Here is a 14,683-nt window from a genome sequence, read left to right on the forward strand (position 1 = left end):
CAGGCCTTGCTTTTGTACTCATGTGCTGCTCTCCCTTGTTGGTCCGCTATCCTCAGGGCACTATATTCTGCTGTCGTAATAGCTAAAGTCCTGATATAAAAAAAAAACGAGCAAGAGCAGAGCAGCTGGGAGGGCTCTGCAGAAGTGGAGCTAGATTCAGCAAAACCAAAAATCCCCCACAGCACTACACATCCCAATTACCTTTCTCAAGTCAAACAAATACTGCCCTTGCATAAAAGGGTTTGACACCCTTGTTCTAGCATAATTGTTTTAGCTAATGCCCCAACTTTAAAAAGTTTGCCAGTAATTTATACCTTTTGAGTTATTGCTTAAGCAAACAGTTCAGTGTAGAAATACATTGCGTTTGCCTGCAACCCCGGTACGAATCCGAACAGATACTGAAAGTAAAACTACACATGAACCTTGCATTAGACACTCATTCCAAGATGACACATCAACATGAAGGGCTGCAACAGGTACACAGCAGCTTAATGCCAACATCCTAAACCAACTCTGAAGAGGCAAATCTTGCCTTAAATTTCTTATCTAAAGTATATGAGCTTTTTTTTTTTTCTTCTTTTAAATTAAGGCAATGAAATGGCTACAGTTCCTAAAGTCCATTTTAGGGGAACAAAAATATACACCTTTTTTCTTCTGAACTTTAGGCAGCAGAACATAATATAAAAACCTGCATTGCATTAAACATGCAATGTCAGATTGATGTAGAAAACCAGACCTAAACATGAGTTAAAATACCATTTGGTTTTTCTTCCCCATTGGAACACAAACTCAAACTTTAATAAGAGAGGAAAAATAAAGCTTAAAATCAGCTAAACTGTTTAGAGCTTTGTATGTATCTGCATCGCACTCTAACATGATTTCGGGTAGAAAAGAAATCTGTATGTTTATCTGACCATTCATATTTTAAACCAGTGGGGGGGAAGGCACTGAATTTATTTTTCATTGTGCCCATATCTGTTTGCACATATATGGAAAAAAATTAAATTCAAATTTTCTCTTCATTCTCTCCCACACACAAGTATGACAGATTGCAGCTAACACGTAATAGCAGAAGCTGATTCAAAGTTGACCTCTCCTATTCCACTGTGTCATGTTCATACTTTCAGGCTCTCTAGAATCTGAGATGGCTGCAAAGAACCCAGAGACAGGTACAAGATTTAGTCAGCATTCAGCATTTCTCAGTGCATTTTGCAGAAAGGGTCTAAATTAGGCATAGAGTTTTGTTGTTTATTTTACACAGAGAAGTCCACCAACATTTGCCATAAATTCTTCTAAACTCTTTAAGAAGGCCATCTTCTGCTTACGGTCCAGTGTAGGAGGAGTGCTGCTTGCAGTAAGCTTGTTGAAGGCATCTGCTAACCGCTGGTAAATTACTGGATCTTGTTGAGTTGATAGCAATGTTTCAACTAGCTCTGAATATTCAGCCTGTTAAATAAACAAGAATCTTATTAACTTTAAAAAAAAAAAAAGATACAATATATACAACTTCTCTCATCAGGACAAAATCCAGAATCAAGGCTGTGACAGAAAACTATCAGTACCTCTCCGCCAGATAAAGCCCTTCGATCAGACCAGGTTTTTCAGTAAGGCTAAAGAAGCCTTTAGAGCTAGGTACAGTGCTTTGCAGTGCAGAGTAAAAAGAAAACTTTAAGGCACACCCTTCAAAGTGCCTGCTGCCTCTTACTTAGCATAGGCTTTGTCCTGCAAATGGCACTTCTCTTTCTTCAGGCCTGCCCCACATTTGGTGTGCTGTACCAACCGTCTCCTCCCACAGGTTTTCCCTACTCTAGATTCCCTTCCCTGGGACAGAGAGCTTAGATTCCTTTCTAAGTTTCCCACTTACGCTTACTTGGACAGAAACAGGAGACAAAGAAACATGTTAAACATGACTAAAAGGCCAGCGAAAGAACCGATGAGAGTTTTGAGAAAAGCAGCAGACTGACTGTAACGGGCACCTGGCTCAGCCGCTGTGGGGAACACCTGGCTACCTGGTGCGCAGCAGCGCAGCTCCCGGAGAGGACTTAGCAGAGACTATGGAAGCTTGTGCAGCAGGGGCTGAGATGGACACCTAAAAACTCTGCTGGGGGACAGGATCTGGGCTGCTACTGTGGACAGACTGCTGAGGATCATCCTCGGCCCTCAGTCTGTCACTGCTTGTTCAGCCACACAGCCACCAATGACACTGCCAAGGGGCACCTGGAGCAAGTCCACAGTGACTACTGAGCTCTGGGAGCAAGGCTGAAGGACACAGGAGCCAGAATGGCAGTCCCCTCAATTCTACTGGTGAAGGGCTTGGGTGGGGGTAGATACAACATGAAGTTGCCACCTGTGGCTGGTGTCACAGGGTCGTTTTGTCTTACATGATCATGAGTCCCTCTTTGAGGGATGAGGGCTGCTAACAAGAGAGAGGATCCATATGACGAAGTGGCTTAGGAACATCTTTGCCAAAGGCTTGCCAGCCTGCAGGAAGGGCTTTAAAGGGCGTGTTGGGGGATGGTGGTAACAGCTTGTAGGTAAGTGAAGAGACAGAAACCAAGAGTGGTAAGAACGCAAGGAAGTGTGATGGGTTTAAGAGTGCTCATCAGGAAAGATGAAACAGGTTGAAAGGAGGCCAACCTCAAATGTCTGTGCAGAAGTGCATTCAGCTTTGGAAACAAACAGGGAGAGCTAGAGCTCCCTGTGCAGATGCAGAGCTGCAACATCACTGCAGGCACGGAGATGTGGTGGGACAGGTAGTATGACTGGAGTGCTCCAATGGACAGCTCTTTGGAGCTCTTTGGGGAAGAAGAAGACAGAAGATTGCCATTTATGTGAAAGGGCAGCTCAAATTAAGGATGCTTTTCTATGGGCTGGACAACAATCTTATGGGTCACAATCAGAGGAGGGGCGGTAAAGATGACATCATGGTGGGAGCTTGTTACAAATCATGAAAACAGGATGAGTAGTGGACCATGTCATCTTCAAGCAACTGGAGGAAGTTTCCATATCAGACTTACGAGATATTATCTCCCTGACATTTGCTCAAATGCCAGATGAGCCACCCAGGGGTGACTTTGCATCTGCTACTGACAGCTAGGAAGAGCTGGTCAGGGATGTGGCAATAAATAGCAGCCTTGGCTAAAGCGATCATGAAATAGTGGAGTTCAGGATCCTTAGGAGAGCAAGGAAAGAGGGCAGGTGAGTACAGTCCCTGGACACCACAAGAGCAGATTTCAGCTTATTCAGGAGGCTGGTGGGTGGGACCCTGTGAGAGGGAGCTCTGAAGACAAAAGGGGCTCAGGAGAGCTGACAGGTCTTTAAGGACAACCTCTTCCAAACACAAGAATGCCCTGTCCAGATACTGAGGAAAACAAAATAAACACATCAGAACACCGACCCAGCTAAGCAGAGTTCATGACTGAACTCCAGTGCAAGGAGGACACATGCAGGAGACAGAAAGCAGGGACAGCTACAAAGGAGGAAAACAGAAACATTGTCTGGACAAGAACAATGACAGAAAAGCAAAGTTCAGCTAAAGCGGAGTTTGGCAAGACATCAAGGACAACAAGAGCAGCTTCTACCAGTACATTAACCGTAAAAGAAGGAACAGGGAAAATGTGGGTCCTGCCGCTGAATGGAGCAGGTGATTTAGTGGTAACAGACAAAAGATAAGGCTGAAATACTCAATGCTTTCTTTGCCTTGGTCTTCACTGACAGGTTTTCCCAGACTTTTATGACTAGAAACAGGGTTCAAGGAGGAGAGGAACTACCAGTAGTAAAGAGGATCAACCCGGGATCTCTTGAGAAATCTTGATGCATACAGGCTCATGAGACCTGACAGAATCCATCCAAGGGTTCAGAAAGCTGGCTTATATCATTACAAGGTTGCTCTCTGTCATCTTTGAATGACTAAGAAAATCATGAAGCAAGTAATCCTGGAAGCTATCTCTGGGTAGGTGAAAGAGAAAGGGATTGAGAACAGCCAGCATGGATTTACCAAGAGTAAATCATGCTTTACCAACCTGACTGTCTTCTGTGATGAAATGACTACATCTGTGGATGAGGGGAGAGCAGTGGATGCCTGATGTTAGTAAGCCTTTAGCAGCCTTGCACAGCATCCTTGTGCAAGCTGGGATTTTATTGTGTAGATGGGTGGACTACTACATGGGTGAAAACACACCTCTATCATCAGCCTCTAAAGAACTGTGGTTAATGGCTCATATTCCACCTGGAAGCTGGATACAAGTGGCACTGAGAGCTCTCATGTGGGCCTTGTCCTGTTAAATATTTTAGTCAGTGACCTAAGGAGCAGGACCTGAAATGCAGTCTCCTCGAGTCTGTGGATGAAACCAAACTGGGGGAGCACAGCCAGCGCATTCAAGGGCAGGACTGACATTCAGAGACACCTAGTCAGGCTGGAGGAATGAACTGACAGGAACCTCATGAAATCTAACAAGGAGAAATGCAAAGTCGTGCAGCCAAAACAGACCAACTCCCTGCAACTATACAGACTGGGAACTGACAGGCTGGGGAGCCGTTCTGCTGAACAGAAGGACCTGAAGGTCCTGGTGGACAGCAGACTAAGCAAGTCAGCAGTGTGCCTTGTCAGCAATAAACACTAGCAGCTTTATTTATTATTTGTCTTCATGCAGCACTCATTAGATTAGATGTGGAATACTGCATCCAATTTTGGACTCCTTAACACAAGAAGGATATTGATGAACTTGAAGGAGTCCAGTGGTGGGCCACCAAGACTGTCTGGCAGGTGCTGAAAGCACATGAATTGTAAGGATAATAAAGCATTCAACAGGCTGCTCAGAGAGGCTTTGGAATATCCATCTTGGAGGTTTTCAAGACAGTTAGAAAAAGTCCTGAGCAACTTGATCTGAATTCAGTGTTGACCCCTGCTTTGAGCAAGAGGTTGGACTACAGACCTCCTGAGGGTCCCTTCCAACCTGAACAATTCTATGATTTGCCAGATGCACAGTAACTAACCACTCTCCTTTAACAAATGACTGGTTTTCAGGGTTTAAGTGTCTAAATGACATACCTGATGCAAGCACACTAATGTGTAGAATGCTTCACCTGCTGCAGTTGTCATTTCTGTATTGTGCTTCTGAAGTACCAGCATATCAAAGACCATCTGAAATCACAAAACAGAAGTAGTTATGGAAGTGTAAACTTAACTTTCTACTTCACCAACATTTGCTGCTGAATCTCATCTTCACTTCTGATAATAATAATGAACATGCATTTACAAACATCCAAGTTTGTTGTTTGTTTTGTTGCCTTTTTTTTTTTTTAAATTTAGGTATCAGTAATTGGAAAGCCTAGTTCTTTTAGAAGTCAAGTCTTGTTTCTCATTCTCTCAGCTTGGCTGCTGTATGCTTTTAGTGAGCAATCCCCAGAAGTTTGAATGCCAGTTTGGTAAGAAAAGATGTCTCAAGGAAAACTGAAGTCTTTACAAAATCAGAAGACACAAGTTCCCCAATTACTTTGTTCCCAGTTAGCAGGAACCTGGTTGCTACCAGGTCACTCCAAAATTCGATGAGATAGAGTAGATGGCCCTAAAAGGAAAGTACTAAATATGATACCGGATTAAGAAAACGCATAATTCACTGGATACATTGAATAAATGACAGCATTTTCTTTCTAGTTCCCAAATACGCTTTTTTTCCCCCCCCTCTCTCTTGTTTTAGTACTCTACCCAGCCTCCAGTTCACACAATTCTGGAAGCTTTCTATTTCACAGCTTTCACAGTAAATGTGAAATTTTTCAATCAGGTTCATTCTAGAGCTCACGTGCAGAGCATGGATAAATATAAATTGTGTTCTGAGTGGCTCAGGTGTTTTGTTGATTGGCAATAAGTAATTTCCTTCCTCTATGCCTCCATCCTCCTTTGCACTCCAGTCCTTCATGCTCTCTTTCTTCTTAAACTGCCAGTTTTTTAGGTAACAGGCTGTTTCTTACTATATGTGTGATCACGATTAACCCAGTCGGATATGATCACTGTTTGGCCTCGTGATGCTACCTGTATGCAAAAAACCAAAGGAACACGAAACGCAGATGCCTTACCTTAAGAAAGTGCCTTGTTGCTAGAAAAAGGGTTGAATCTGTTTCTTGTGCTTTTGCACACTGTTCTGCTAATGGTGTTACAGCCTCCAGACAGAGCTGGCAAACCTCCGAACTCATTCTGGTAATGGGTGTTAAAGAATCAAAGTCAGATTTCAATTAAATTGTGGTAAAACTTCCCAGTGGTGTCACTAGAAAATATTTTAAATGCTTGTATGTTCCAAGATTTCTTTTTACTATAAAACTGTTAATTAAAAAATTAAATTAAGAAAAAAAAGAAAAAGGGGAAAAAAGAATTCCAACTTTGTTGCCTTCTTGTATTAGCTACACGCCCTAAGGTAACATAACCCTCTGACATAACATTTTCAGAAAGAGTCCCTTATGGTCAAGCTCATCTGTTTCTGACACGTGCCACAGATTAGTGAAAATGGTACTCCCATTATGAGAGGGAGAGCCCATTGGCACCCTGACAGGAAATGCTCTGGAGCCAGCCCAGTAGAACAGCAGCAGTGTTTTGTATTACCAGCTGAGAAACTAATTCAGGAATGGCTTTGGGATACCAGCTGAAGGCTTATGAAGTTACACACTCTGAAGTGAAGTAATGGAGGAGGCAGGAATGGCTGCCAGAAAAAACTTACATGCTAAACCACTTAAAGGCTGCATTCAAGCAACACGAGTTGGAGGAAATTCAGCTAATACTAGAATCTCAATAGCCACTACAGTGAAACTCCCAATCACCAGAGAGCAGAGAGTAAGAGTTGATTACCAATATATAATTATAGATACAGAGATTGACAGAAAAGGAAAAAATGCAAAGAAAAATAAAATCAGATTTTTAACAGGTCCTTATAAAAGCAACTCAGATTTTTAAACACTTCCAAGCTCTAAAAAGGATACGATGACATCCCTAACTCCAGTGAGTACATTAGGCTCTTAAAGAGGTCCTCTGGAAGTTGTGGAATTTTCTCAGGGAATATCTCACAGATGAAAGTGATTAATTTGTAATATTGGTTACACAGGGATGGAAACTGTCAAAAGAAAAACACGGTAATTTTAGAATCAATCGTAACTATTCTGACATAATTTCCATCTGTACAAAGAGACAGGACTGATGCTTTCCACTGAAGAAGAAAAGACAATTTTAGTAGACAACTTCAGAGTCATTAGAATGGCTACAACTTTATTAGCAAACACTGTGGTACAATAAAAAAGATTGCTAAAGTTAAGCAGTTGATGGTGGGAATCTGGTGTCTGCTCTTTACAAATTCAAGGAGTTTTACTTCAGGCATGAGCAAGTCTAGGCCTGTGGGGTAAAAGCCTTGGTCACAACAGAGGGGCTCCTAGGGTACATCCTTTGACTCAGTTTCATCTAAAATGGATGTAGCTCTCCTGCTCAGCGAGCGCTACCACATGAGAAAACATGTTCAGAGGGGACCACTGAGATACACTTCAGAAGTGTTCCCCTGATTCAAAGTAAAACGTTAACACAGTGCAACCCAATGAAATAGTGCCAGTCCGTTGTTTCGTATCTTACTGTTCTACTGACAAGCTGCTGACGTCTATGGTACGAAAGCCAGCTGTATTGTGAAAATAATTAAAGGTACTACGTGCTCCCAGATTTTTTTTTTTTTTTACTAATATCACTGTTTATACTCCCTATCACATTTCTGACACTATCAGAAAAAGGATTCCACAAGCCACGTTTCAGGTTTGGCTAATTGTTGACATGCACGGACTCACTTTTAGAAGAAAAAAGTTTTGTTTAGGCCCCTCAAACATCCATTTTCTCGGCTTACAATATTTCTTTTCAAACAGTATGTAGAACTACGGAACAGTTATTTGCATTTTTGAAAGCCTAGAAAACTCAAGTTATGGAGGTGGAATGCATATAGGAATGAATTCTGGGAATTCATTACTATAAAGCTTTCATATTCTAGCAACTACATGTAAAAATATACTTACCTTCAGCAGATCCTGGGACATTAGAGGCAGAACTAGATTAACCCCATATAAGACAACATCTGCTGCTGATACAGATCTATTTGTAGCTTGCCCAGGCTCATGTCCTCTAAATACTTCATCTGTAAAAAAAAGACAAAAAATGTTTTGTATAAAATGAGGATTAAACATATTGAAGGAAGAGTCCCATTTATTTATAATGAAGACATTTTTAAAAATAGGACTATTCCCCTCTCCCCAAACAAAAACACGAGGCACTGTATTAAAATAGAAACGTAGTGAGTGGAGGCTGCCACATCACTCTATATTTATATTCATTAGGACTAAGCATTTCATAACCACGTGTCCCAGATGGCATGCTAAAACAGAACACTTCAGATACTATGAGGGCTCCCTTCCATTACAGAACATGGCATTTGTTTCTAGTGATAGCTGCTTCATGCCTGCACACATAAACAGACAGCGAGCAAAATATTACTGCTTTTTTATACTTTATATGTATATTATATATTTACCTATGTTTATATATATTTTGTAAATACAAGGATGAAAAAAACGGGGAGAGTTAATGCAGCAAATTCTGTAGTTTAGACGCTGCCGAGCTTTCTCCAGTTACAGGCAAGACCCACCTTTCCCATCAACTGGCAGTGACCTTACTTTTACATTTCCTGCATTGAGTCAGCAACAGTATGCAGACAACTTTCAATACATTTGATCTCTGGTTATTACATTTAGGTAGTATTCACATTCTTTAGTTTCACGGTAAGTATTTTACAGTGTTTTCCATGCAACTAACTTCCAATGTCTAACCTCAAAGAGAACATGCTACATGGCACTGAGTTGTCTATTCAATGGACAAAGTCTAAATCTGGTTCTGCATTTGTGTTGTGCATGCACGACAAAAAAACTAGACTGATGCACTGAATTTTGGAGTACAAGGTTCTCTCTTTCAAGATGTACCTCAGAAGAGCAACGAACACCATCAAAACAACCTAGGCAGATTCAGTTTGTTACTGAGCAAGTTTTCTGTGCAAACTGTATAGGACATGGTGAGATCTGAATCATGCAAATGTGTTTCAACTTATTCAAAAGCAGCGCAGCACAACTAAGCTAGAACTGGCAGATCATATTCATGACTACTGCAATTTTAAGTGGCAAATATTCGGAAGAAAGTAACAGGCTGGGATACAAAAACAGAACCCTTAACTACACCCACATACCATAAAGCATGTTCTGTGAATGAGGAATACAGAAAACCCTCAAACGTGATGGAATTTTAATGAGCTCAGCATTTCACAAAAGTTGGATCTTGTACTAGGATGATAATCCATCTGCCCTCTTGCGGTAATGTACTATTCTGACTTCTCTATGGATTTTTTTGTTAGAAAACTGCTGCTACTACACGTTCAGACTTGCAACATTTAGATTTCAAGCTGTTTCATACATGCCCTATTTATTTTATGAGAGCAATAATAATTTCAGATGCTAGAACACTGTGAAAAGTCCTTCCTTTGCTACTGGCACATTAAATAGTAATTTCCATATCCTGATCTAATCAAGTCTAAACTTCAGTTTTCACTTTACCTGAATTGAACACATGCCCCACAATGGTTTTTACAGTTTAGAACACAAGCTGTGGTTCAGCAGTTACCAATTCCTTCATACCTGTATCACTGAAATCTATGAATTCTTTTGATAGAAGGTTAGTGAGAAGCTCCATAATAAGGAGGAGATCTTGGTACTGGTCTTCTTCTGCTGTAACATCTATCCGTTGTCGACCTAGATTATTCTTGGAATACACCTGGAGCAGCGTTAGGCAGGCCTCATACAAGTTCATGGCTTTGGCCTATAAAACAATGTTAGATAATAAGAAAAACTTCCACACGCTAAAAGTGACACACTTTGTTTTAAGATGGTGCTACTTGGTTGATGATACCTCAAGATTTTAATTTCAGTTATATAACCACTTTTTGTAACAACTGCACACAAAACCATCAAGGGAACAGCCACTTTAAACAATAAGAACACTTACAGCCATATACTGATGTGCTAACTGTTGAAACAGCAGAACATTACTTTTATCAATTCCTCCATCTTATCTTTTTTTTTGTTGTTGTTGTTAAGAGTGGCTTGGGACAGCACTGCAATTCTCCTCGAAAAGCCTTCAGAGAAGTCTGATATGGTTAAAAAAAAGTATTCAACATGGTCTGCACTCTTTTGCCACCCATGCATCAAGTTAGATTAGTGATGAATTATGGTTAAGTTTATTGGTATAAGAACACTTTCGATCCTGCTTTTAGTCTTTGCAAGTGTATGTTTTTAAACAAAGGAATTCCTCTAACAGGTGTGACCATATAGAGTTTCTTTCTCTATAGAATCTAAAAATCACTATCCTTTATTTTGTTTCAGGGATAGTACTGTACACACACGTACACGCACATACACACACACACACGCTCTTCCCCTCCTTCCCCTTTTGGTTGTATTTACCTCTCCAAGATAGCAAATTTGTTTATGTGCAACTTCAACAAAGACTTCTATTATGAGATTAACAGTCTCTGGTGTGTTTTTGTATACTTCCATTAATCCAATGCAATTATTAAGGAAGTCCATTAGGAAATTGAAGAGAATTGCTACGTTATCAATCTGGGTAGCCTCAGCAATGCCACAGAGTGCTTCTAATGTAGCAGTGATCTCCTGTTTCACTTCCTCCTCCTGACAGATCTGCTGAAAGTTTTCTTGGTTTATCACATTCAAGAATCGCTGCTGAAGTGGCTGAAGAACCTTAAAATTTTTTAGAAAAGTCACATTAATACAAGCATACTATCACGTAAGATGTGAGGTGTAAGTAATTTAGCAAGCTCATGAGTTGCTTTTGGCATGGCAGTACAAGAATCAATCGCTTCCTGTTTCCAATGGCTCAGTTATGTTATTATCTGTCACATTAACATAAGCTGAAGTGGTAGGGATTAGTGATTCTCATTATCCATCACCACCTGCAGGCTGGTTTCAAAATGAGCACCACCGTAAATATTTTTTTGTTATTTTGTAGTCTTTAAACAAATGACGATGACTTCCTCTGGCTCGCAGTATTTCATTCTCTTCCAAATTCAGTATTAGGGGAAAAAATTGTTACAGTTCATCAGTGAAAGCATTAATTAAGATTCATGTTCACAATTATCTTTGTCTTATTATGATTCTCAATAGTGCAACCTCTTTTGTAATCAGCTGTGTTTGGAACCAATTTAGAAACTTCCATAAAAATAGTTAAATGCTTTTTCCAATCACTTCCAGTGCATTATAGTCTTACCTTCAATCACTAATTTCATAGCTTTGCTAATAAAAGCAAGTTTCTTTCAGAAGGCCAATGCTTTACAAACTCATGCGGTGCCCACTGATCACTTTTCAGCTACTTTCTAGCACCAATCTTCCTGGTATTAAATATCGGAGCTTTAATGGAGCCAGGGCACAAAAAGCTGGTCAAGGCTCTTAATTATGTTCCACATTAGCTTTTTACTTACTGTCATTATCATTACGTGAACAACTGAATAATTCGTAACACCACCAAATTAAATTAAAAGGAAGAAATGACACAGTTCCAAGGGAAATTCTTAACTTTTTATAATAGTCTCTTTCAAGTGTACTGCTGTACTGGCTGTTTCATGAATCCTCCAGGTAATGCTTAGTTGTTTCTGTTTAGGTTGTGATGTTTTAGACATAATTTTTGGCAGCTCCTGGTGCTGTACAACTGTTGACCTTCAAATACAGAATCATTTAAAAAATTATCAATATTACATATTCAAAATCAAAAGATTCTGTACGAGTTGATTTTGTGTCACCATAAAATTCCCTAAACTAAGTTTTTTGTACTACTTGCTAAAATGAAGGTGACAGAAGCATAAAAATAGCTTACCTCTGTCCAGTATTGTTGCTTTGTTTCCGTATCCATATGAGCAAAACCTCCTAAAACTAAAGCTTTCATTAGTGTTCTCTGCACAGAACTGGACAAATAGTGAAGAGGAGGGCTTCGCCTTGCAAATTGTTTAGCTAAATTCCACCAGTTTTCACACTGAATAACTAAGTTTGCCCTAGAAGAGGGGAAAAACAGTTTAATTAAAGAAAAGACTTCACAAAATTGTATGAACAGAGCGCATCAGGTTGCTAGCAGTTGTCAGAAGATTTTTTTTTTTTTTTTTAAATTTTAATTCCTTTATTCTAAGGCTAAATCGCCTTGTGACTTTCATCTTATTAATGCCTCACCCCGAAGATTTCTAAAGTATATACTCTGAAAATAGCTCAATTCATATGGGAGAAAAGCGGGGAAGTGCTTTAGTTTTACACACGTACACACACAGAGTTAATGGACATATTGCATGGATTAAAAGCTTAGTCTCATTATGTCATGATAAAATAAGCAGTTTATTCCAAAACTAGCTCCTGTCGCTTTTAATTTTTTTTAAAAAAGAAAATTCCTTAAGTGTTTAACTCCTCAGACTTCAGAACAGTCTTTCAGCAGACTGTGAATGCATAATTGCATGTATAATTGCACGTCAGTTCACAAAAGTAAAACATTCAAGAATTTCCTGCTTCACAGTTTGCAATACCAAAGAAAACTTTGAAATTTGTCCGAATCCGCCAAATCCTGGATTTTTAAAAAAATTTTTATATGTTTACAAAACACATTTTATACTGACTTAGCCAGTATCTGAACTCTAAATCCAGAAGAACTTATTCAACAAAAATAAACAACAACACAAAAATCCTTGCAATAAGAGTGGAGACCAGGAGAGTTTTCCTTTCTCTCTGTTTTAAGAGTGAGGCACAAAGGTAGGGGAAGGAGAGTGCACTTCTAAACAATAAGAAAAATCAGATTATGTTTTGTCAAACCTAGGTCTCACTCCTCACTTTGTCAGACAAATTTTTCCCACTTAAAGTATGTTACTAAAGTAATTTGACTTACAGAGACATGAATATGAAGTGCCCTATATCTGGATTACTTTGGCCAAAAAAATTTAAAGGAAGCAAAAGAAATTTTTTGACTTCCATAGGTATAGCAACTTACCGCTCTCTCCTTTCCACTAATGTTACTAGCAGTTGTACAGTATCATTTGCAAGGTCCTGCTCTGAACTCCACACTGCCAGGTTACTGATCACTTTTTCTAAAAGGTAACCCACAATCCACTGGGAACCCTCTGTATCAGCACCAAATGCTGTACTAAATGGCAGACTTATCTATAAGAAAAGCATTAAAATGAGTGAGTTTTACAGAAGCCAGAACCCCAAAGTGTATGGTAATCATTGTCAGCAAATTCTTTTCAGGCTGTCACTTCTTCCCTACTTAAAATACACAAATGTTACACAGACAAAGGCAAAGAATACCCATAATAGGAAAGTCTTTGCCAAATTTATCTTGCAATTTTAACCACAACACCTAAAACAAAGAAAAGTTCCAACCTCATTACAAAACCAGGTTTGAGTATGTCTAGCTTTTAATGCCAATGAAAGTTCAAAAGCTTTAAAAATTAAAAGATCCCCAAAGTGTTTCCATGAATTTACGATGAGATTCCTCAAAATTCAGTGATAAAAATTATTACAAATAAACCTAGCTGTTGATCTAGATTGACTCTTGTAAAAACTTATTTTCATTGCAATTTTTCTGCATCTGCTTTCTGCAGATTCTTCCTTCAATCTATATATCTTTCAGGAAAGATGTCGCATTCTGGTCCTGGCACATTAAAATATGCTTCCTTGAAATGGCCTGTTCTCCTATCTTTAAAAAAAGTTTCTCAAGAGTGAAATCCAAGGATTTTGTAATAATAGTGCAGGGGCTTCCTGTCAGCACACCACTAACATTTCTAACTTTAAAACTCATAATATATATGTGACTGAGCATAGGGCTTAAATAGAGGTTTCAATCACTCTCACATGTCAACACAAACTAAACATGCCCATTTCCTAGATACGCTATTTTGTATCTTCACATTGTTTCTCATGTGGATCTCCTTCTTGCATGCTCTCCAATTCCTCCCCAACTAGTACCTTTACGAATTCTTCTCTCTGCTGTAACTACAAGCTGAATAACATCATTCCAAGTATTTACAAGTCTTTGGTATACCTATTTTTGTTAAGGAGGGGCCTCCTGAAGCGTTAGTATTCTTAGTTGCTTCAGTAGTGGAAATAAAGGGGAAGAGGAGGACGCTTCCTTCACAAAAGTTAGAGCCAATAGGACCTCCTCAGGATGAGTGGCCTCTGTCAGCTAGCTGGATTGCAGTTAGTTCTATAAGCAAAATCAGGATCAAGGTCTAATCGTGATTAGTGCTGTCCAAACAAGATAAGAAGTTGCCCTTTGCAAAGAATGCACCACTGAAATCATGATATATACAATGAGAACATATGAGAATGGGGAGAGGAGAGAAAGTAGCATGACATTAGCTAATGTATACTACCTTGTGATTGTGTTAAATATCTAAGTCAGAATCATGACCAGGTTACTCACTAAATCATCCATCAAGGGCAACCACTGTATTAGAGATGAACTGTAAGATCTGATGGAGAGTGAGAAGCAGCTTATAAAATTGTCAGTGAGTTTCACCCACTATGCAGCTTGAGAACACGCTGTGCTATTCTGCTATGGCAATGGCCACCAAAAAAA

At 39.5% G+C, this 14,683-nt stretch overlaps 1 protein-coding gene across 1 annotated transcript in view; it reads right to left on the minus strand.

Annotated features, from left to right (window-relative positions):
• Positions 1-1,036: 1,036 nt before the first annotated feature.
• XPO4 (exportin 4) overlaps positions 1,037-14,683 on the minus strand; it is a gene marked incomplete at its 5' end in the record, with an annotated part of 78,066 nt that continues 64,419 nt past the window's right edge. The window contains 9 exons of the mRNA XM_082335944.1: positions 1,037-1,446; positions 5,051-5,143; positions 6,076-6,193; positions 6,970-7,100; positions 8,035-8,153; positions 9,697-9,877; positions 10,522-10,815; positions 11,945-12,119; positions 13,094-13,263. Coding sequence (XP_082192070.1) covers positions 1,249-1,446; positions 5,051-5,143; positions 6,076-6,193; positions 6,970-7,100; positions 8,035-8,153; positions 9,697-9,877; positions 10,522-10,815; positions 11,945-12,119; positions 13,094-13,263 — 1,479 coding nt within the window. The 3' untranslated portion in view covers positions 1,037-1,248. The remainder of the gene's footprint in view (positions 1,447-5,050; positions 5,144-6,075; positions 6,194-6,969; positions 7,101-8,034; positions 8,154-9,696; positions 9,878-10,521; positions 10,816-11,944; positions 12,120-13,093; positions 13,264-14,683) is intronic.

Source organism: Platalea leucorodia (genome assembly GCF_965183815.1).
Source record: "Platalea leucorodia genome assembly, chromosome: 2".
NCBI lineage: Eukaryota > Metazoa > Chordata > Aves > Pelecaniformes > Threskiornithidae > Platalea > Platalea leucorodia.